The sequence below is a fragment of the Coenobita brevimanus genome, chromosome 79 (assembly GCF_032717465.1).
Source record: "Coenobita brevimanus isolate Jiangsu-jjx chromosome 79, ASM3271746v2, whole genome shotgun sequence".
Classification (NCBI taxonomy): Eukaryota; Metazoa; Arthropoda; class Malacostraca; order Decapoda; family Coenobitidae; genus Coenobita; species Coenobita brevimanus.
In genome coordinates, this window is record NC_137032.1 from 31,881,879 (window position 1) to 31,905,625 (window position 23,747).

At 41.8% G+C, this 23,747-nt stretch overlaps 1 protein-coding gene across 1 annotated transcript in view; it reads right to left on the reverse strand.

Annotated features, from left to right (window-relative positions):
- Nucleotides 1-15,716, reverse strand: part of Sec8 (exocyst complex component secretory 8) — a 52,391-nt gene extending 36,675 nt beyond the window's left edge. Inside the window, exons 1-5 of the mRNA XM_080279626.1 lie at nt 15,710-15,716; nt 14,339-14,430; nt 12,645-12,806; nt 11,547-11,716; nt 11,186-11,351 (exon numbers count right to left, since the gene is read on the reverse strand). Coding sequence (XP_080135752.1) covers nt 11,186-11,351; nt 11,547-11,716; nt 12,645-12,806; nt 14,339-14,430; nt 15,710-15,716 — 597 coding nt within the window. The remainder of the gene's footprint in view (nt 1-11,185; nt 11,352-11,546; nt 11,717-12,644; nt 12,807-14,338; nt 14,431-15,709) is intronic.
- Nucleotides 15,717-23,747: the final 8,031 nt, after the last annotated feature.

Sequence of the window (23,747 nt, forward strand, 5' to 3'; positions counted from 1 at the left end):
CATCTCTTACGCACCCACTTATCACAAATACTGCACAAGATGGCATTACTTCCAATGCCTTTGTGATAAACCACACATGGCCACTCTCCTTCTTCTTTGACAGTACTGCCACCAGCCCTAGACAAATTACTTTTGTTTTATTTGCATTTACTCTCAAGCCCTGGCACCCTGTACCATCTCTCCTGTTCCTGAATCTATCCTCTGCTTTCTTTTGAATCTCTTCAATCAACACCAAGTCATTAGCATACAACAACTCCCATGGAAGTCCATTTCTGAAGTCTTGTAAGATGGTAAACAACAAGGGGCTCAAGACTCACCCCTGATGCATGCCAACATTCACAGAACACTCATCACTCAAATTTCCATTCACTCTCACCTGGGTGTGAGCACCTACATACATAACCACAATGACTCTAACCAGCCACTCATCAATCCCAAGCTTTCCTGTTGCCCACTTCACCACCTCCCTAGGAACTCTGTCAGAGGCCTTCTCCAAATCAACAAAAACAAAGTACAGTTCTCTTTTCTTTTCTATATATTTTTCTTGAGGCTGTTGGACAATGAATATGGCATCAATGGTCCCTCTGCCTGGTATAAACCCAAACTGCATCTCATTAATATTCACTCTCTTATCACACCTTCTAGAACTCTCTCCATTACCTTCATTATCTGGTCCAAAATTTTTATGCCTCTATAATTCCCTCTTTCTAGAGCATCACCCTTCCCATTGCACACATTTACAATCACATTCTTTAGCTTGTCATCTGGGACAACATTCATGTACAATCGTATTTATCAAATCGCTAACTAAACCCACTCCTATATCTCCTGAGGCCTTCAACATTTCAGCAGTCCACCCAGACACACATGCTGCCTTCCCCAACTGCATCCTGCTCATTGCCCTGCTCACAGTAGCATCATCAATCAAAGGCCAAGGGCCAAACACTGGATCCAGTGACTCCAGACCTTCCCTGTTCTAGTCAAACTCTTCATTCAGCAACCAGGTATAATGCTCTTTCCAGGCATTTTTAATATCCTCACTGTCCACCACTACCCTTCCTTCAACATTCTCCACACACTACTCACCAGTGATATCCCTGTTTCCCTCTTCATCTGATTTGCCAATTTAAACATCATTTTCTTCCATCCAATGCTTCAGGTTATCCAGTAAAAGTCTCTGAGACTCGGATTTTGTCTAGTATACATCCTTTCCAGCCCTATGTTTGGCAGCCAACTACTCCTCTTTGTTACCACCTCCTTTCCATTCCTGGAAAAGCCTCCTTTCCTCCTTTACTGCAGCTTCTACCCCCTCATCCCACCATCATGTTAACTTATGCTTTGGAGGGCCCCTTGTCCAACCACACACCTAATCAGTAACTCTCAGGAGATTGTTTTTGAGAGCTCTGTACTGTTCATTAACACTTCTGTCAACAGCTCCCTGTTCAGCCACCATCCTACTCATCTCCTAATAGAAGGCAGATCAGACTGCTTGGTTTTTCAACTTCCATACTTTTCTCCTAGGTGCATAGGTTCTCTTCACCATCCACTCCTTATGCATCATGTAACATATTTGTAATTTGTGTTGCTGCAAACACTTTTCAATCACTTTAACTTGAACATCCCTCACCAACCTCCTATCAGCTCTCCTGACCAAGCAACAGTCAATCTGGCTATTTCTCCAGACTCAAATGCAATCAACCTACTCTTTTTCTAAAATGTATGCTGCACACAATCATGTTCATTATCTCCCCAAATTCATGTATCCTTTCTCCTTCCACATTTCTCATGCCATGTGCACATACCCCATGTACCCCTTCATATCCCTGAGTTGCTTCACCTACGTGACCAATTGACTCCCCTCCCAAAACTACAATGTCACAGTCCCCCATACCACTTACTAGATGTATCAAATCATCCCAGAATCTAACTTTTTCTACATCATCCAAGCCAGCCTGTGGGGCATATGCCAGTATATGTGAAATGGTCAGCCTACCAAACAAAATTTTCACTACTATAATCCTTTTCATTCACCCTCATCTCATTCATGACATCCATTTTTCCTTGACCAGCACACCCACACCACTATACCCATCTGCATTTCCATGCCAAAATAGCTTACAGTATCCACAATCCCTCCCAGCAATCATTCTGGCTGATCTTGCCTATATCTAACATCCTGCACACAACCAACATCCACTCACTTCCTACCCATGACCTAAACTACTTTCAATGCTCTACCCTTCAAATTATCCAAATTCCAAGATGCCACTCTGATCCCCCTGGGTGATTTAGTTTCTTTAGGCTTTTTTTTTTTTTTTTTTTTTTTTTTTTTTTTTTAAACAAAATACAGGGGGAAGACAGACCACAGGCCCTGTCCACCTGCACAGTTCCAAGTCCAGGCATGGGACCTGGGACCCATCACTCGCCTGTCGAAAGTAGGGGGGTGTACACCCCCTATGCCCCCTCTAAATCTGTGCCTGCTGATGAGATAAAGCCACATAGTCATGCCTTGTGCAACCTAGGCTCACCTGGACATGAAATGAATGGGCTTCAGGAAAGTAATGCTGCAGCCCATCTGCCACCTCAAGAGAAGTGGGGGGAATTGAAGGATATTTGTGTATCAGGACAGGTTGTCCAGCTAGACACATTACTACCACCACTGGAAGGTATCCCTCTCCAGAACTAATTTAGCAAGTAAATACAGCACATTATCATTACCATCAATGATCTCATAAAGCCAAGTGCTGGATAAAAATAATAATAACAGACACACAAAGTCACAATATAATCACGTGATCATCACACACTCTTCATGTGGAAACAAGAACACACATGCACACACACACACACACACACACACACACACACACACACACACACACACACACACACACACACACACAAGGGGTACCAAGCTTAAGGGATCTAAGCTATGAAGAAAGACTAGAAAAACTGAATCTACCAACATTACAACTACAGGAGAGAAGGAAAAGAGGAAACATGATTATGCTATATAAATGCATCTCAGGGAAAGAGAAAATAGACACAAATGAATATATAACCTATGGGGAAGCACCAGCAAGAGAACACTGCAAAAAACTACACAAAAAGAGAGGCGATAAAGACGTAAGGAAATTCAGTTTCCCAAATAGGGCATTTGATCAGTTGAATGCACTGCCAAATGAAATAGTGTGTGACAAAACTATTCATAAATTTAAGGATATGTATGATAAAATTTTTTTAATACATGGGACAGTACAAGCCTGACTCATTCCTGTAAAGAAAAGAGTAAAGTGATGGTTATTGAGAGAGACAGTGACTCCTAATGAGATATTTGATCAGTTGAATGCACTGCCAAATGAAATAGTGTGTGACAAAACTATTCATAAATTTAAGGATATGTATGATAAAAATTTTTTAATACATGGGACAGTACGAGCCTGACTCATTCCTGTAAAGAAAAGAGTAAAGTGATGGTTACTGAGAGAGACAGTGACTCCTAATGAGATGTTACAGTAAATGGAGAGAGACCGGAACCGGTGAGAGTTCAAATACCTGGGTACACTGATAGAAAAGAGATGAAAATGTGCAATATAAGTGGAAAGTAGAGTGACACAAGGAAGAAAAGTAGCTGGTGCAATGAAGGCCTTGATAAGAAACAGAGGCTTGAGTGTAGCAGCTGCATGAGGCTTACATGAAGGAATGTTAGTGTCAACTTTAACATATGGATGTGAGACTATGGTGTGGCATGAAAATGAAAAATCAAGGGAAAGAGCAGTGGAGATGGGACTGCTGAGGAATGTATGAGGAGTACAGAGAGTGGATAGGATATGATACGAAATAATGTGATTCGTGAAAGACGTGGAATGAGGAAGTCTGTGGACACCAAAATCGAAGAAAATGTACTGAGATGGTATGGTCATGTGAAGAGAATGGATAACAATAAAGTGGTAAAAAAGGTACAGTATATCAGAGCAAATCTGAAGGAGGGAGGAGGTGAGGTAGGCCAAGGAGAAGGTGGAGAGATATGGTGGATGAGTGTGTGAGGAAAAGAAGTTTGGAAGTCGGTAAGGATAGGGAAATAACAAGAGATCGAGCTGGCTGGATGAATGTTGTGAGGAGAAGTGCATGATTAGGGTTTTGGCACCCCTTTTAACATGGCAGCATCCAGACTGACGCTATCGGATACGTTTATGTGAAGCTACAGAACGTGGTGAATGTTTTTGGCATATCCGATTGAGCCAGGAGGCTTGAATGATGAGTGAATGGAAGCATGGCCCATTGGATTGGTCAAATTTGGGCTGTCTGGACATTCCTCCTCCTCACCCTGCCCTAGGAATGGAAAGGGGTCCGGATGATGATGATGATGATGATGATGATGATGATCATGATCATGATCGCCTCCATGTCGCCCTGTCCCCGGCCATTTCACTGCCCTGCTCCCAGCTCACATCCCCCTCTCTCATATACCTCTCCACTCCACCCCTCCCTCTCCCCCCCTCCACCTCACTCACATACACTCTCCTCATTAGTCTCTAACTCTCCATCCTCTCCACATGGCCAAACCACCTCAATTTGTTTCTCCTCACGCTTCCTATCACATTCACATCCACACCACAATGCTCCTTCACATCCTCATTTGTCAATCTGTCTCTCCATGTGACTCTACATGCTCCTCTCAAATAACTCATTTCCATTGCTCTCACTCTTGACTTCTGTCCCTCCAGTAAGGTCCAAGCTTCACTTCCATATGTTAGAGCTGGTATCACAATACTGTCATGCAGTAACTTTTTCACTTCCATGCTCACTTCCCTGTTTCTTATCACCGCTTTCAAAGAACCAGCAACCTTTCTTCCCTACTGTACCCTTTCAGGCACTTCACCTTCCAAACTTCCATCCTTACTCATCACACCACCCAAGTACTTAAATGCACTCACATTTTCCATTTCCTCCTAATCCAACCTCACTGTACATTCACTGACTTCACTTCTCTCGAAGACCATAACCTTACTCTTTTCTCCATTCTCCTTTAGACTCCGTTTCTTACACACTCTCCCAAACTCATCCACCAAGCCTTGCAGCTCCCCTTCATCTTCACTTAACAACATAGTATCATCTGTATCATGTCCTTTGTTCGGTCCTTAGTCATCACCTTTCGGTCAGTCCTGGTTCGAGGCTTCTTTCCGTCTTTTTAGTTAGTTGTTTTTCGGGGAGGGGCACTAACCCTCCACCAATCCACTTGTTGCCACTTAGGGAAAACGTGTTGGCCTGGTTACAAGGTTACCAACCAGCACTGTAAATGCTTTCCTGGCTTACAGGAAATCATTTGGCTTGCCACTCAATGTAGAGCTACCCTAGAAAACAGAGTACTGTACCACTACACTAAGTGGGTGGATGATGGGCATCCCCACCTACCACCAATAATAATAATAAAATGGACACTGAAACCAGCCCAAACCTTTGTCACTGGCACAGTAAAGCTGGTTACAACATTAACGACTGCCAACATTCCCAAGGGAATACAGGAAGGTCTCTGCGAAGCTGCAGTACATTAACATTTTCTGTTCCAATTGCCATAGTTAAAGAGCACACAAAAACATGGCTTCTTGTTCGTCTCTTTAGTTAGTTGTTTTCCGAGGAGGGGCACTAACCCTCTGCCGACCCTTTTAGTCGCCTTGTATGACAAGCAGGGATACTGGGGGAGTATTCTTGAAAAAAAACCCTACCCCCAGGGAGGGGCCGAGGATGAGATGAAGGGATGGGGTGGAGAGGTGTATGAGAGAGGGGGGTGCGAGTTGGAAGCAGGACAATGAAATGGCGGGGGACAGGGCAACATGGAGGCGATTTGTTTGTGGCCACACCGAACGGGATTAAGGCGTCTGGCAATAGATAGATAGACAGATATAGACAAAAACATGGGATCCCCAAATTTCCATGTTTATATGAATTCGGCCTCTGGCCCCACAAAACCCTTTAACCCTTTAAACGCGGCCATGAACAGTCGACCCCCCCCCCCCGAGTGGCGGGGTTGTACCGCGGTCTGAGTACCTGTAGGAAAATATTAGCCAAAAATCAGAGATTAACCCTAGAACATTATACTTGGTATGGCAGATAGTACTTACATTCAGCTTTCTCCAGAGACAGGAGTTGAGCCTTCGTGGACTACCCAAGGGCTTGTGGAGACTTGCAAAGTTGGGTAACCAAATCTTCACTTTCACACCTCCAGCAACCCGGTTTCCCCTCTACCACAGCCTCATTCTGTCACAGTAAACTTTATACTACAACGTAAAGGTAGTTTGGAATCCGTATTTGTACAATAAGCACTGAAAATAAGGCTAAAATCAACGGAGCGTACGGCCGACATGCAGCGCGGTGGCGGTCTTCCCGTCACTCAACAAACATTTCCATTTTCACAGCTAAAAACATGTATACTACATTATTTTCAATCATATTACTTCCCAAAAGATCACCGCGGCGCGCTTTTTATTCTGTCTTACGCCCGTCACTTTATTCTCGTTCCTGTCGGCCGCTTGCACTGACTCGGAAGAGCTAGAACTCGCCATAATGTCTCTTTGAAAGCCTGCGGTAAACTGACGCTAAACAGGGGCAAATCGTGTGAAAAAAAGCTAGTGTTACAACTGGGGAAACGAGCGTTTCCTATTAGCATAAACTGCTTGTGAGAGGAGAGCGCAGATTTACAGTTCTGAGCAGTCAGAGCGCTGCCATGTATCACAGCCAGGCTGGCCGGGCCGTGGTGGGGGGGGGAGGGGGGAAAAACGCGATACTTGGCAACAACGGAGATCAGTAGTACAAAGGTAAAGTATGCTAATTGTAGCTAAAGGGTGGTGGTACTGATAGACAATACCAGCTGGAGCCTGCTTGCCCACGGTTATTCAAAATTTACTAGAATCGCAAACGCAATGCTCCACCGTTATGTCCTTTTTGCCGAGCGTCGCAAACGCGACGATCCGCATTTAAAGGGTTAAAAAGCCTAAATAAACAAAATTACAAAAGTTGTCAAGGGGCGTTTGCCCAAGGAACAAATGTGCCATGTCTGAAACTAACTGGTGAAGAAATGATGGAATGGAACTAAACTGAAATGTGTTTAGAAGAAAAAGAAAACTATGCAAATACTGTAGGTCTCCAGCATAGTTTGGGGACCTAACAAGTGATGGGGGGTGGTCAGTCACTCAAGATAATCAATTATCTGGTAGACCTGGTAGCTATCTGAATAACTGCAAATAAAAATACCGTGAACCGGGGTGAATTCGGACACGGGGTGGCTTCGGACGAAATTTGCATAAAAAGATTAAATGCTATACAGCTGCTAAACGAAGAAAGATATCGTATATCTTTAAACAGGATAATGTTGCATAGGTTTTGTAAAATGTTATGTATAATTATCTTTTTAAAATATTATGTTCCACTGGTGAATATATTGTAATAAAGACAATGCTATTTTTTTGGTGAAAAAATGAATACGGGAAAACTTGGTCTGGTGTGAACGAATCATACCAAACCGCACGCTTATACACATCTAGAGGTTTACTTTAATGTCTAACTTGAAGATTGGAACAGAGAAAGGGTTAAAATCTGCATTTTAAATGTATGTAAACATGACATGAGTGAATGTGTACGCATTTTTGGGATTTAAAGGGGTGACTTCGGACAATGGATATTTAAAGGGTTGAGGTCAGACAGCATAACTAATTTGCTTTTTTTATATGTAATAAAACATATTTTGTACAATGTACATAGTCTGCATGCTTATCTTTGTTTTTGCATTTATATAACAGATGAAGTGTGAGAGGAACTAAGCCACAATGCCTCGAAATTACAAGAGAGTGAGTGTATCTACCACTGATGGTAGAAGACACTATACGTGATGGAAAGTTAAGTGTCAGACAGGCTGCTAAGAAATATGATGTTTCTAAAAGTACTTTACATGACTATATGACAAAGAAACATGTAAAAAAACCAGGTGGACAAACTGTCTTTACTCCAGAAGAAGAACTACATATTGTGAACCGAGTCATTACACTGGGAGAATGGGGTCTGCCTATTGACACTTTTGAACTGCGAATGTTAATAAAGTGCTACTTAGACGAACGTGGGATTACTGTGAAACGCTTCAAGAACAATCTTCCTGGAACTGATTGGAGTTCGTGTTTTCTGTTGTGCCACAAAAACCAACTGGCTCAGAGGGTATCTCAAAATATTAAAGTTGCACGTGCTAAAGTCGGTCCAATTGAAATCAATCAATATTTTGATAATCTTGAAAAAACACTGAAAGATGTGCCTCCTAGTAACATCATTAACTATGATGAATCCAATCTCTCTGATGACCCAGGAAACAAGAAAATCTTAGTTCGCCGAGGTACCAGATATCCAGAGAGGGTAATGAACCACACAAAATCCAACATCTCCATCATGTTCTCTTGTTCCGGATCTGGAAAGATGCTTCCACCATATGTGGTGTACAAGGCAGTAAACTTGTACGACACTTGGACAGAAGGTGGCCCTTCAAATGTGCGATACAACAGGACAGAGAGCGGGTGGTTCGACAGTAATACGTTTGAGGACTGGTTCTTTAAAGTTGGATTACCTCATGCAAAACGTCAGGATGGCAAAGTAGTGTTCATAGGGGATAATTTAGCTAGCCACCTTTCTCTGTTTGTTGTGGAAGCTTGTGAGGAGCACAACATTGATTTTGTTTTATTGCCCCCCAATTCTACACATCTCACCCAACCCTTAGATGTTGCTGTCTTCCGTGCAGTGAAAACTCATTGGCGTAAAATTCTAAGTGAATTCAAAACATCAAGTATTGGAAGAAGAAGTGTGTCCCTTCCAAAATCAGAGTTCCCAAAGCTTCTAGGACAACTGCTCAATAGAATAAGTGATAATATTATGAAGAATATCATGAATGGCTTTCGCAAGTGTGGGATAACGCCACTTAACCGACAGGAGGTACTAGCTCGTCTACCACAACACACTGATTCCGGTACTGATACCGGTACCACTGTTACTTCAGAGATTAATACTGATACCGGTACCAGTACCAATGCCTCATCTCAAGCATCTACCTCGGGTTATGCAACAACCCCACATGTACCTGCAAGAAATTCAAGTGCCAGTATTACCACCGGTAGTGATTTTGCATCACATTTTGATGAGTCATTGGTCAGTGTTCTATCGGAAATGCGATATGGAAAGAAGCAATCATGCCAGAGGAAGAGGAAACTAAAAGTGCCTGCAGGCAAGAGTGTAACAGCTAAGCGACTAAGGAAAATGAGAGAAGAGGGAACTGTAAGCACAGATTCTGAGTCATCCAATACTGGTACCGGTACTGCTGCAATACTTAGTGAAGTAGAGCTCCCTATCATAGATATGGATGGTGAGGACCTGCAAATACAGCCAGTGAATCAAGCAGAAGAAGATTCTCCTGAAGCAGCAGAGGCAAGTAATGATGGAACACTTGAGACACAAGAATTAGAGGCAAGTACCATCACTGATGGGACAGCTATGACGCAAGCAACAGTAACAAGTACTGGTACCGGTACTGGTACCAGAACTACAACTGAGACAGCAGAGACAGATGTAGGCCCAACACGTAATCCTGAGCTACATGACTGGGTGATTGTACAACTTTCAGATGAGACAGGAAGGAGGAGGAAGTATTTTGTTGCTATTGTCATTGATGTACAAACATTGAAAGTTAGGTTCTTAAAACATGTAAGAGGTACAAAGAATGTGTTTGTAACTTCTAATGTTCCAGGTGATGAAATGTGTGCCATAGACGAGTCAGACATAGTAATGTACTTACAGGAGCCAATCCTGGACAAACGAGAACGTATGATTTTTTATCTAGATGTTACCTCATGGCCACAGTAAGTCATTGTGTGATCTCTTAGAATTCCAGTTGTTCACTTTGTTGTAATATTTCTAGTTATTGTGCCTTATTCTTGTCATATTTCTAGTCTGTTCTTGAAAAAGGAGAAGATATGATTTTCAATCTTTATGTTAATTCATGGCGACAGTAAGTCACTGTGATCTCATAGAATGGCATTCGTTCTGTACCGGGTATTTATGTCATATTTCTAGTCTGAGAAGAGATATTATTTAGTTTAATTGGTTTTGTGCAATGTGAGAACACATATTATTTAAGTTACCATATGGTACCGGTATGATATCCTTATAGCTTGTCTCCACTCCCTCCTCTTGTTCCTCATCTACTCCCCCCTTCCATTCCTAACTCCTCCTGTTTCTCCTTCCCAAGCTCCTTCTCTCATTCCTTCCCAAGCTCCTTCACTCTTTAGCTCTTTCCTTCCCTATCTTCTGTTCCTCCATTCCAAGTTCCCTTGAATTAGGCATTTAAATAGCCGGCACACTTTAAACCGTCCTGTCAGTCAGTCACAATCGTGCCTTTAAACCTGTGCATAGCGTGGGAATGTACTCCCTATAATGTATATGTATAATCAACTAAACTGGGGTTGTAAGTCAATGAAAAATTTATTTTTTCATCTATTTTTGCTATATATCACTGTACTATTTACTTGTAATTTTTCTGTATTTTTTTGTATTTTTTTCAGCAATTTTTTTAAAAGTCGCGCAGTGTCCGAAGACCCCCCAGAACTGTCCAAACATTCAGCTGAGCTACTAGGGGCCCATTTCAGTGCATTTCTAATGAGTGTCCGGGGTCACCCCAAGGCAGTCCGAAGTCTCCCCTGTCCGGGGTGACCTCGGACACCTATAAAATATTTTACTACGTCTAGATGGAGATACTGAGATTATCTAGCTGTTAGATACTTACAGGTTATTGGCTCACGTACGTATGTAATACTTAACATCAGTATTTTGGCCAAAATAAATTGTGTCAGGATGAAAAAACCTTCAAAATCGTCCGAAGTCACCCCGGTTCACGGTAACCAGTGTTTAATGCCTTCAACCCAAGGACATACCGGGTATTCTTTATTTCATTATTTCTACCACCAAATGATTTTACTCACCTCAAGTAGCAATGTCTAGTAGTGAGGTGATTAATGAAGGCTTTATCTCACCCCTCCAGTTCAAAAAATCTACAATGATTTGAATAAAATGCCCATAAAATGGCAAGAATAATAATAAATACATAATCAGAGTGAAAGGTTTAATATCTATACTGTACATGGTTTATGGATCAGCGTACCTCCTTTCTGGCAAGAAGGTCTGTGTTGACATCCTTGAGTGCTTCCACCATCTTGAGGTCAGTGCGGAGGCGTGTGAGTGAGGTGACCAGCAGCTGTGTGGCGTGGAGGTAGTGTTTCTTGCCGACATACCCACCCACACGCTCACCTACGTCACGCACCTCATCTCTGTGTGGGAAATGAATACGAGGAAGGAGAGTGCAGGGTAGGAGAGAAGACAAAACAGGACAACGTGTGAATGGAAAAAGCAAGGGCAAAACGCACACACGCACGCACAATTATAGCCTGTATACACTATTAGATATACAGTATAACATACGCAGAGTGCAACAATGAACTACAGCATATGCTATCTCTACTTACATCTGCTCCAATAACAGCATAACATGCTTGTGTTCGACACCCTCCAACCAGCGCTCCTTCAACTCATCCCTCTTGCAGTGCAGAAGCCGTTTGCATGCTGCTAGGTTCTCCTTGATGGTGCGGATACGCTTACGAGATTCTCCCAAGCGCCCCGACACTTCACCAAAGATCTGTGGGGTCCTCACACACTTACTAACCTAGTAGACACCTACTTATAAACACACGCTACAGTACTTCGACACGTACTTAAACACTTTCACACCCAGATGTCCTAACACTTCAAAAAAGACCTGTGGGGTCTTTCTTCGAGTGACTGTGAATTTATCAGGAAGAACTGGCACTTTGGAGAAATAAAAAACCTATCTATCTATCGATCTATTGCCAGACGCCATAATCCCATAAGGGGTGGCCATTTGACTTTGAGTTATTTGTTTTACGGGGAGGGGCACTAACCCTCCACCAACCCACTTGCTGACATGCAGGGAGCAAGTATAATTTGGTTATATGATTACCACCCATCACTGTAAATGGTTTCTTGGCTTACAGGAAACCATTTGGCTTGTCACTTAATGTAAAGCCACCTGTAAAGGAAAGAAAAGCAATAAGAAGTGACAGGAAAGATGGGAGAAATAGGAAGAGAGAAGGGCAGGCACAGAAAAAAGAATGATAAATGCTAAGGAAGGAGTAGGCAGCACTACATCACTTAAGTGCATGATGGTCGCCACCACCTACCACTTAATAAGAAACCTGATTACTATTATTATAATTACTATTACTTACAGTTACTGTATTACCAGTAGCTACTTACACACTTACAACACTTTCTTGTTTACTTACCCAGGTGCCTAGACACTTCACTAAAGACTTCTGTGATACCTTACACATTTTCTGATATTTACTTACAAAAATATTTTCTGTACTTAGACATTAGTAACTGTACTAACAAACCTAGCCTAACCTAACTAAAGCTAAAAACTAAACCCATCCTAACATCTAACTTGGCCCAATCTAACCTAACTTAACCTAGTCTAATGTACTCTAAGCTAACCCAACCCAACACAAAACATTCTATTGTAACTTAACCAAACTAACCCATACCTGCATAACATCCCTGAGTGCCTGGTCATGTTTTGTGATGAGCTGGTCGAGTCGCAGGTCACTCTTTCGGTACTCGCGTTCCAATCTGGCCTTCTCTCGGTCACGCTGTTCATTGCTCTCACTGGCTGACAGTGTACGGATCACTGACATCAACAGCCCACTCTGAAAGTAAGGGTTACTATACTCTTTATGCTTTAACTTGGCTTAAAACTACCATCTTTCTATTCTAAACACTGAACCATATGAAAAGAAGAACACAAGAATTTGGTGCTTGTCACAAAGATATGCTATGGGAATGATGTAGAGCCATACCATTATTATACTCTGCCAGTGAGTGATGTGAAATTAACAACAGAACAAAATCTGGGACAAGTTATGATGATACAAAATCTGGGACAAGTTATGCTGATACAGCTGATTGCATGGGACTCACTGACAGCAACAGCTCACCTTTAAAAGATGAACGGAATTTGATTAAAGGCAAGAAAGCAGGACAGTCCTTATGACAATGACTGGTTGGGGAGGTGGTATTAAGTAGTGAGAAAATCTACTGTCTGCAAAGATGTGAGTTCCACCCCAGATAGGAACAGGTAACTACAAGATCTAACAACAGGGTGCTGTAACTGATATGAAATGCAGAATGGATATATCGTTAATTTTTGCATTTTTTAGATACCAAACTGATACTGACTTTAACTGTCAATATCGGCATATCACAAACAGACAGATGAAACATTCACATGCCTTTTTATTCAAGATTTTTTTCACTCTTTAGCCTAATTCTGTGTGAATGCTGTTACCCTGATACTGTTTTGCTACCTAATAAGGAACAGTCTTACTGACAACCAATAAATGTTATGAATAATAAGCTGAGTGGGGAAAAAAAAAACAAAAAAAAAACTCATGGCTGAAAGCACTGAGTAGAGAGAGGTGCACTATGACTACTGTGCTGGTGGTTTGTAAGTGTGGTGGGCGTGTACATTTATGTACATACTGTACAATGGTGTATACGCCTGCTGTCAACACAAGCGTAACTGCCTGAAACTATTAGTTTCACATTCACAGGCACTGTGTTTTTGTTTTCACTGCTGCAATATGGTTCTGGTTCGGCCAATCACAAGGCTGGAAATGGGCCTGTCAACATGGACTCCACTGACGATTTTGGGTAAGATTGTAAATTGGCCTCAGTTAGGCTTGAATGACATGGATGTTGGTTAGTATTTGGGTGGGTTAATGCCTGAATTTGGCTTGAAATTCATTCGTTTCTGTGCATTTTCATTATTGAGAAAAAAGAACAACGTTGGGGCTAATGTTTATTAAGCCTGATCACCACATAAAAGACCTCACAATACCTCGCTCATATTTACTTTGCGAAAGAAACGTCACAGAAGAATTCTTACTTAGAACTGTGAACCACTGTTATGGTTTAGTAAAAACTTTCCAAATCTTTCACAGTCTCTCAAGCATTAGACCTGACGCTTAATCAAATCGTCTGGGTATTACAATAAGACGATAAAACACACGTAATCGACTTCATAGTAAAAAATCACTCAGCTGTCAAAATCAGAACATTGAAGCCCCTAAGATTGCCCAGAAAACCGAAAAGAAAAATCGGCTACGTTACCTACTACATTTTATTGCATCGCATCCAAATGCAAAGTAAGGATGGAAAAATCAATTGTCAAGCCTCTTACAGACTCCTTGGGCGGTGGTTTGCCTGCTCGGACAGGCCGCTGGGGCGTCGCTGTGTCCGCCATCTTTGTTGACAGTTCGTAAGAGTTAAATACTTTGTGTTGTGATATTACAATATTTTAAAAATGCAGTTAATGATAGGTGTATGAAGGGTAAAAATGAAGTGCAATACTTTATTCATTCAAAATTCCAGCTCTTTTCTTTGAAAATAAGGGAATCAATGTATTTTGTAGTGCAAAGATGAGGTGTGAGCAGACAATCGGACATACCCTTTTTGCATTCGCACTTGTTTTTAGTTTAGACTTTAGCAGTAGATGTAGATGTGGGGATAGATGGTACATTGCATTGTATGCAAGGGTTTATTTATTTTTTTCAACACCCCGCATTTTATGGTTCCCTTTTATTACATGTTTTACAATGGCCTTTAGGCCACTCATTGCAGAGTGTAGAGTCTCTACACTACATCTGAGATGGAGGGATGGGGTGGAAAGATTGTTAAAGGTGTGTGTATGTATGTATATATGAGAAAGGGAAGCCTGATGACGGCTCCAGGGATGAAAGCATCTGACAACATATTCAAACCCAAATCACTGCTGACCTCATTCACCATAAATTCTTCAAACTTTAGGGACAGATCCTATCATTCCATTTAATGCCAGATGATCTTATTCATCAATGAAAAACCTCGTAAGGCTTGATTGTAAATATAATCCTTGAACCCTTAGAAACGACCTCCCCCTTTTTTTTCTGTGGTTATTTCCAGCAGGTTTCACTACATATATGGGGAGCGCGGTAGCACAGCGGTAGCGCGCCGGACTCGTAATGGGGGGATTGCGAGTTCGAGCCTCGCCCGGGCTGCCGTGCCGGGAGTGGTAGCTCGCTCCTGTAACCCTAACGGGGCTATATAGTCCAATACAGGGCTTAGCTCGGGGGAACTCCATTTCTCCCATTTCACTACACATATGAAGGAGTGCTGAATAGGGATGGCTTCACGTGATGGCACTGATATAGTCAAACCTAATTATACAGATGCCCCTCAACTCTTTATCCCCCAAAAGGAGGATGGTGGACTGAAAAATTAGGGCAACTTTAGCCTCCAATCCACTATGTTCAGTCACATGGGTCTGGAGTTGCAGCAGCAACTACCGGTACCACTATAATACTACTATACAGTACTTCTATTACTACTTGAAATACCCAGGGCCCCAACACGACAGGTCAAAATATCTTCTGCAGTTCCAGCTCAAAAGGGGGCAGGAGAAAATATGCACAGCCACCCCCGATTTGCGGGGATATGAGTGTCTGCCCAAGAATGACACAGGGAGCCAGCACACCCCATAGCCAGAAGTCCCTCTAGTCCGGAACCGCCACACCGCCCATATCACCGATCAAGCCACCAGTACCAGCAGCAACGAGGACTCATCAACTTAGTGCTTGCTTGAGGCAGCACAACCAGGCTTGCTAAAAGCAGCTTGGCAATGCAAAGAGAGTTCCAGTGTTCCAGAGTGCATGCTAGATGAGGCACCTTTCAGTTTGCTAGAGGCGACTAAGCAACACAGAAGGAGTTCCAGTGTGCATGCTAGATGTGGCACCCTTGAGCTTGCTAGAGGCAGCTAAGCAATGCAGAAGGAGTTCCAGTGTTCCAGTGTGCTTGCTAGATGTGGCACCCTCAAGCTTGCTAGAGGCGACTTGGCAATGCAGAAGGAGTTCCTGTGTTCTAGTGTGCTTGTTAGATGTGGCACCCCCGAGCTTGCTAGAGGCGACTTGGCAACGCAGAAGGAGTTCCTGTGTTCTAGTGTGCTTGCTAGATAAGGCACCCTCGAGCTTGCTAGAGGTGGCTTGGCAACGCAGAACAGGTTCCAGACCACTTACTCCCTGGTCTGGCAGGCTTCCCCAGTGTGACACTGAAGCGAGAGCAAGTCCCCCACACAGACACACATCCCTTCCCACAGGTAAAGAGTGTCCTCCTATCCCTGGTAAAGGAATCCTGGGCTTGGTAACATAAACTTGTCTAACTTCACTGCTATAGGCTACCCCCTCCGGGCACAAATTACACAACCCTATTGCCAGACTAAGAGGGAGAAAGAGCCAGACACTGGGCCTCCACTTTTTCGGAGCCAGGGTTATAGCCTATCTCCCCTTAACCTTACTGCTACTAATTTACCACAATACAACACCCATACAGACATAGAGTTAAACCCCAGCGCCTTTCCGTTTCCAGAGAATACCCTGGTGGCGAGTGTGTCACATATGACACATCTCCCCCCAGATTTCCTAGAGATAGATCTCACAATCTCAGATGTAAAGCTGTGCATAAAGGCTAGTGAAATAATAGATCTTTCGCCTTGCCATCTGGAGTTTCTGCGTTTACCTTGTACTCTTAAGGTGTGTCAAGTCCTCCTTTGGTTTTCCTCCCTGTTTAGAAGAACCCTACTGAACTAGGAAAATCCTAGTATACTACTACTATACTCCTACTACTTTATAGGATGCAGCTGAAACATGAAGCACTGCAAAGATTTTATTATATATGTACAAGTTTGTTAAAAATATATGTACCAGTGTCATATCAGTAAAACGTGATGAAAAGACTATTCAGTCGGGCCCCACTCTGATGACTCACTAGAACAATGTATAAGAAGTTCTACCCAGCCTTGCTGAGCAGTCGTGAGATTTGTCACAGGAATGGGCAAAGCCAAGTTATTTATTTTATTTATATATTTATTTTTTTACTTTTTGTGGCCCACATATGTTTATTTTCATTTTATTTCCTTCTGAAAGTCAATTCTTCTTATATACTTCTTTCATTTACTCTTTAATTTTATCTTACTTCTACCACAGGTGATAGTTCTTGTGTAGAAAACTGGTGTACTATCAAGGAAGGAGTAAAGTAATAACACTAGTTTGCTATAACGGTGAGCATTTTTCAAATACTGTCCACATAATATACAACAACTAATACCTACAATAAATGACTGCTAACATTCCTAAAGGAATGCAGGATGGTCTCTAAACAACAATAATACACTGACAAACTTCTGTACAAATTCTCATAATGATTAATGATCATACAAGAACACAGCATCTCCCCTAATTCTGCACTGACTGATCTCTGCTCTCCTGGCTGTTCTCCCTCATATACCCTAAACTGCAGATTGATTATTTTCTATCTCAGAGCTACCGCCTAGCATACCATTTTCAAACTTTTAGGTTGGAGGCCCTTAACCAAATACATATCCCCACTGACCTCATTTTATAATTGCCTCGCTATACATCATTATGCAACGGGCTGTCATTTGATATAACTATCGTATGGCGAGGCCTGACCGGGCAACATGGCAAAACACAGACCTATGGCACTACAGTACGGGCAGATACATTCTTGTGTGTGGACTATGAACACTTCTTAGCATTTCTTCCTTATGCGTGTTTTAAGTGGCATAGGAGGTTTACAGTACTGTACCGGCAGACCCCAATTTACGATGCCCCCACTGGCAATACCCCAGATTAGCGATGGGGGTAGAAATACCACTCTACCCTGCCTAACGATGGCTAAACCCCGGTTTAATGATGGGGTTTGATTCTTTTTTTTTTTAATCGATTTTGATGATATTTTACTTAAATTTTTTAATTAGGTTGATTTATAAACTATTTTAAAACTTAATTTGTTTTAGTCATAGGTGGGGTGAACATTGATTTTTTGGGTACAATTTACTAAGTTTGACTTTTTCCAGACTTATATTTGATGATTTTCAGATTTTATTTTTGGGTTTAGGTGAGTTACAAACTGCTTTTAGACTTAGTTTAGCTTGTTTTAAAGCTGTCTGGGGGATTTAGGTTAGCTAGAAACTTGTTTTTGGACTCATTTGGGTGAGTTTAGGACTTGGCTGGGGGGAAACCCAAGGCTCAAAAAATGCATCCCTATACTTTACATGTTAAATCTACCCCAACATACAATACCCCGCAAGGGTTTTTACTTATCCAATTGCATCATTAAACTGGGGTATGCCTGTACCTCTTTCTCAGCAAAATATTTTGCATACTGCATATTACAACTTAAGATAATTTGGTCATATGAAGAGAAATGGGAACTGAGACTAAGTAGGCATGTCTGAGTGGGGTAGAGGGGAGGGGTGGGAGGGGCAGAGCAAAGAGGAGGTAGGGGAATGGGTTGTGATGTAGCTATATGAGAGAGAGGGGTGAGTTGATGAGACAGGGCACTCTGATGCCAGTGGACAAAATGACATGGACCAGGGCTAATGCATTTGACTGAAGAAAGACATATAAAGACATACATTCTCCCATACAGTAGGTCATCTGTATTATTTTGATATTGACAATTTGCATTAATACCATACAAGAAGATACTGAGATATAATATGCATGATAAATTACTATGGAAGAAAATGCAGGAGCCCCGGGCTCCTACGCTCCTCATGGGGCAGCGTAGGATTGGATGATGATGATGGATGGAAGAAGTGTTAAATAATCTCCAAAGCCACCTCAAATATGACCTTCAGGATGCTCCCTGACATCTCTTCCTTACATATATTATGCAGAGCATTCCTTCAACCATCAGCCAAGGTGGTCATTTTTATTTCACTATCTCTAGACAGATGCTGGAGAGGGATGCCTTCATGTGGTGGTGCTGATATAACCAGGTAGTGAAGCTGCCCATTTATACAATTTACCATGCAGAACATTCCTCGACCAATTAGCTTCAGGTGGTCAGTCTTATTTCCTTCCTGTTGTTTCCATATAGGTGCTGTACAGGGATGCCTTCATGTGGTGGCACCAATATAAGTGGAGGGTGGAGCTCACTGGTTACACTAATGTCCCTCAGTCTCCTACCCAATCCCCAGCTTAACGACATTGGACAGTTTAATGTACAGTAAATCTAAACTGTGTGGTAGGTGGGGGCGCTCACCATCCACTCACTTGAAGTAGTGCTGCTCTCAGGTGTCTGCCCTTTCCTCTCCATCCTTCTTTCCTTCCATTCTCTTCTGTCTTTCTTACCTTCATTCTTTCCTTGTCCTTCTGCCTACGGGTTACGTTACACTCTCTCTTCTGTCTTTCTTTCCTTCATTCTGTCCACTTCCTTCAGCCTGTGGGTGACTCTACACTGAGTGACAAGGCAAATGGTTTCCTGTGCACCAGGAAACCATTTACTACGCTGGGTGGTAACCATATAACCAAATTTTGGCACCTGGTGGTTTAGTGGGTAATTATTGCGCTCCACTCAGATTGAGCCGGTGAAGGTTTATATCCAAGGGATGGTTGGAGTTGATTGCTCATGTAATGCCACTCAGGGATGAGTGAGGCTGGTCACTCTCATCTTAAATGCCAGGACCAATTGCCTAGCCCCGGGCTCCTACGTTCCTTATGGGGCAATGTAGGATTGGATGATGGATGGATGGATGGAAATCTAAACTACTGAACTGAGAATGAGAAGTGTTGAACATGGACACATTACTGTACCACTTCTCAACCACAGATGGGTTGTATCATACTTGTGTGGGAGAAATAAACATAGCTAACAGCTATGAAAAAATGCACTCTCTATGTGTATAAAGTACTGTATACTAACATCAGTGTGATAAACCAGGATTGTAATTCTCAGACATATTTATGGTCAATTCCACGTTGTAACTAAGATATGTTTTTACAGGAAGAACTAGAGGAAGAAAGTTTTTGCACTTCTTTCCTTGATCTTCCTGCAGAAAACAGTTAAAATCTGCTGTAATTTTCTGTCATAACTTGAATATCTATTTATGAAAAGTCAAAACAGGACATGGAGGAAGTTTCAACATCCTCTTCTTCCTTCCTGCATTTCAAAACCTGATTTACAACAGGGAATCGATCATAAGTGCATTTGTATATCTCAATGCTAGGGAACTGGTAAGGAAAAGGTGCTGGTCAGCCTTGTATGCCTATCAAATTATAAACCTGGAACGTGGGCAAGGTAAACACAAAACAAGACACCACATGACCACATACTGTATACTGACATTCTGTAAATACATTGCACAAAAATGAGAATGCTGAGATGGATGGACACAGCATCAATAAGTCAGAATGGAGAATAGTGAATGACAAGAGAAATGTGGCACTATAGATATCAGAAAAGTTATGTGAAATGGCAGATCTGGCATTATAGATATCAGAGATGTGATTTGAACTAGTTACTTGGACATGTTGAGAGGAAGGGAAGGGTGCTTGGTGGAGAAGGGTTACAAGCATAAATGTGGAAGGACAAAATGGCCAGAGGCACACCATGGGAGGCTTAAGATGAGGTCCTCTGTAGAAACCTCTGTGTCAGGCAACTGAGTAGGGAAATGGCTCAAGATTGTGAGGCATGGAGGGCTACCATTAGATGGATAGACTGACACAGTCCCACATGGTCAATGGTCTCTAAACATAAAATAAAAATATGATAGTATCTGGAAGAGAATTTAAAAAGATGTCCTCCAGCCAAAGAGGTTACCACTCAGCTTAATAAAACTCACTCAGTATGATAAATTAAAGCACCTATGGGGAGAATTTGTGTGATGAAAGGTTTATTAAATGTAGTAAGTGAGAGAATACAGCAGGAAAGGGGAGTAACTGGAGAATGGAATACTGTATGGTCGATCCTCATCATAAATCAGGCATGCATTCCAAAATATCTTGTTTCCATATTCCTGGTACTGTACACAGGGAAACTAGCAAATCAGTTTCTTAAAGTACCAATATAGTAAAACTTTAACATGCAGTTTTTCTATATTATATAGTGGACTTCACAGAAAAAGAAAGAAAAAAAGTGACTTATAACAAAGATTTCGTGTTGTGATTCCTGAAGATGGATTGGCTGACTGGAAAGTTAAAAAGGCACTGGCTTCCACATACAGTACAGGTGAGAAAGATAGAATGCAGTGGGGGAGAACTGTCAACATTTAGGGTTGCATTCTCAACAGTTTCAGAGCCTTTCTAGTACCTCTTTCTCTGTCATTTATTTTGCATAATAGACTTTACCATTCTCATGCACATTATTTAAGGCTTTATAATGTCAACAAAGATTCCATAAATAAGATCATCATCATTATCATCATCATCATCTACTCCTGTGTTCTGCCTTTACTTCATTCTTTCCTCTTCCTTCTGCCTACGGATGACTTTACACTCTCTCTCTTCTGTCTTTCTTTCCTTCATTCTTTCCTCTGCTGCCTATGGGTGACTCTACACTAAGTGACGAGCCAAATGGTTTCCTGTACACCAGGAAACCATTCACTATGCTGGGTGGTAACCGTATAACCAAATTTTGGTGCCTGGTGGTTTAGTGGGTAATTAAGGAGCTCCAATCATACTGAGCCTGTGTGGGTTTCTATCCAAGAAGTGGTTGGGGTTTATTGCTCACGTAACGCCACTCAGGCATGAGTGAAGCAGGTCACTTTCATCTTAAATGTCAGGACCAACTTGCTAGCCCAAGGCTCCTATGCTTCTCATGGGGCAACACAAGATTAGATGGTGATGATGATGAAAACTAACATTAGAATATAAGTACATAACATTAAAATATAAGTACATAACACTGCCAACATGAATGAAACAACATTATGCAAGCAATAAAAAGCAGATGATGAGACACACAATGAGGCGGTACAAACATGGAGATAAAATATATAAAGATGGAATGATAAGAATTGATCATATATAAGGTAATTAATAATGTTTGTTCATGTAATGCCACTCAGGGATGAATGAGGCTGGTCACTCTCATCTTAAATGTCAAGACCAACTTGCCTAGCCCCGGGCTCCTTCGCTCCTCATGGGACAACACAGGACTAGATGATGGATGGATGGATGGAAATGGATAAAGAATTTATAGTTACACAAAAGGAGTCTGAATAATCTGGAGCAAAAGAGCTGGCAAGGGAAGCAGAGAGGTTGAGAGCATATGTGGACAGTGGACACTCCTCTGTTATAGCTATCTTCTGGAAGGGAATTCTCCAGATGGGTTGAGGGGTGATATTCAAACTAGCTTACGAGGTTTCTGACATCTCTTCCTTAACAATTCATTTTTCATATAACAGTGAATTACTGTCTTGTATGCTACTGGGATATTTTTTAACAGACACCGACTGCATAAGTAACACCATCATCAAAGTCATCATCATCATCATCATCTATATCTCTTTTTCCGTCTAAGAAGTGGGGTGAGGTAGGGTCCTGAGAAGAAAAAAATAAAAATAAAAAAATAAAAAAATATGTAACATACATGGATATTAACACAGCTGATAAAAAAAGAAAAAAGAAAAAAGAAACATGGTAAGGATGAGGTGCTTTGGACCCTGCTTCATTGTCAAGAATACAGGCCAAAGTCATTAATGAGGTAGACAGACAAGCTGACATATTATAGGTATCAGCTCCCTTCTGACAGGATCAATGCTATCAACTGTCTGTATGTCAAGACCGCCATGTCAATTTTAAGGATATGAGAGTAACCCTTGTGAGGTGTAGGGGCCAAAGATGAAGCTACTACAGTTTGGCTGCTTTCACACTACAGTATGTGCTTGCTGCTGCAGGTGGTTTCAGGTGGCAGCTGTGCATCAGGGTAACCCACAAAAATTCTCCCCCACATTAACCCACGTCCAGTGGGGTCACTTGTATGGATGGGAGCAAGTGTTCTTACAGCACTGTCTCAATACTCCCAGGGGTTTTGGGGGGTATCCAGAATGGCATACAAATTTGTGTATGGTAACTACATCTAATTTGTGTATGAATGTTATTTTACTAAAAACAAAAATAAAAGAATCCACGGAATTCAGCTGTTTGTTCATAGCCACTCTCTTTCCTCTTTTTTTACAGAAAACTGAAAGTGAAAGGAGTAATAATACGAGAGAGGGGGTATCAGGTTAACTTGGAGTTGAGTATTGGGGCTGAAAAAGCTTAAGAACCACTCCAACTTGCTTCTGCCCCCATCAACTTGGAAGCAGCCTGAGGGTAGGAGACTGCTCTACACCCCTAATGTCACTAAATGACTGAAAAACCTCCAGCTGCCTCTTGGGTCTATGAAGTGATGACCTAGATCACATGACCAAAAACATCTGCTGATTTCCTAAGTGCCAATCCAGATGCTCATGTGCTCTTGTCTTAAACCCATAAGTACAATGATGTCTTTCTGTGGTTCACTCTGCTAAACAATTTGATTCAGTTCAGAAGAACCCAGTAGAGAGATGAGGTTCTTGTAGGTTACACTTAACTTCTCCCATATGAGAATATTACCATCATCATCATCATCATCTGAGGAAAAGATGAGGTGGGTAAAATGGTGATAATAATTGTGATGATGATGACAGACTTTTCAAAATGGCAAAGGTACATGCATCCCTCAAAAGCCATTCCATAATGGAGAGTCCTTCCTAACTTAGAATAAAG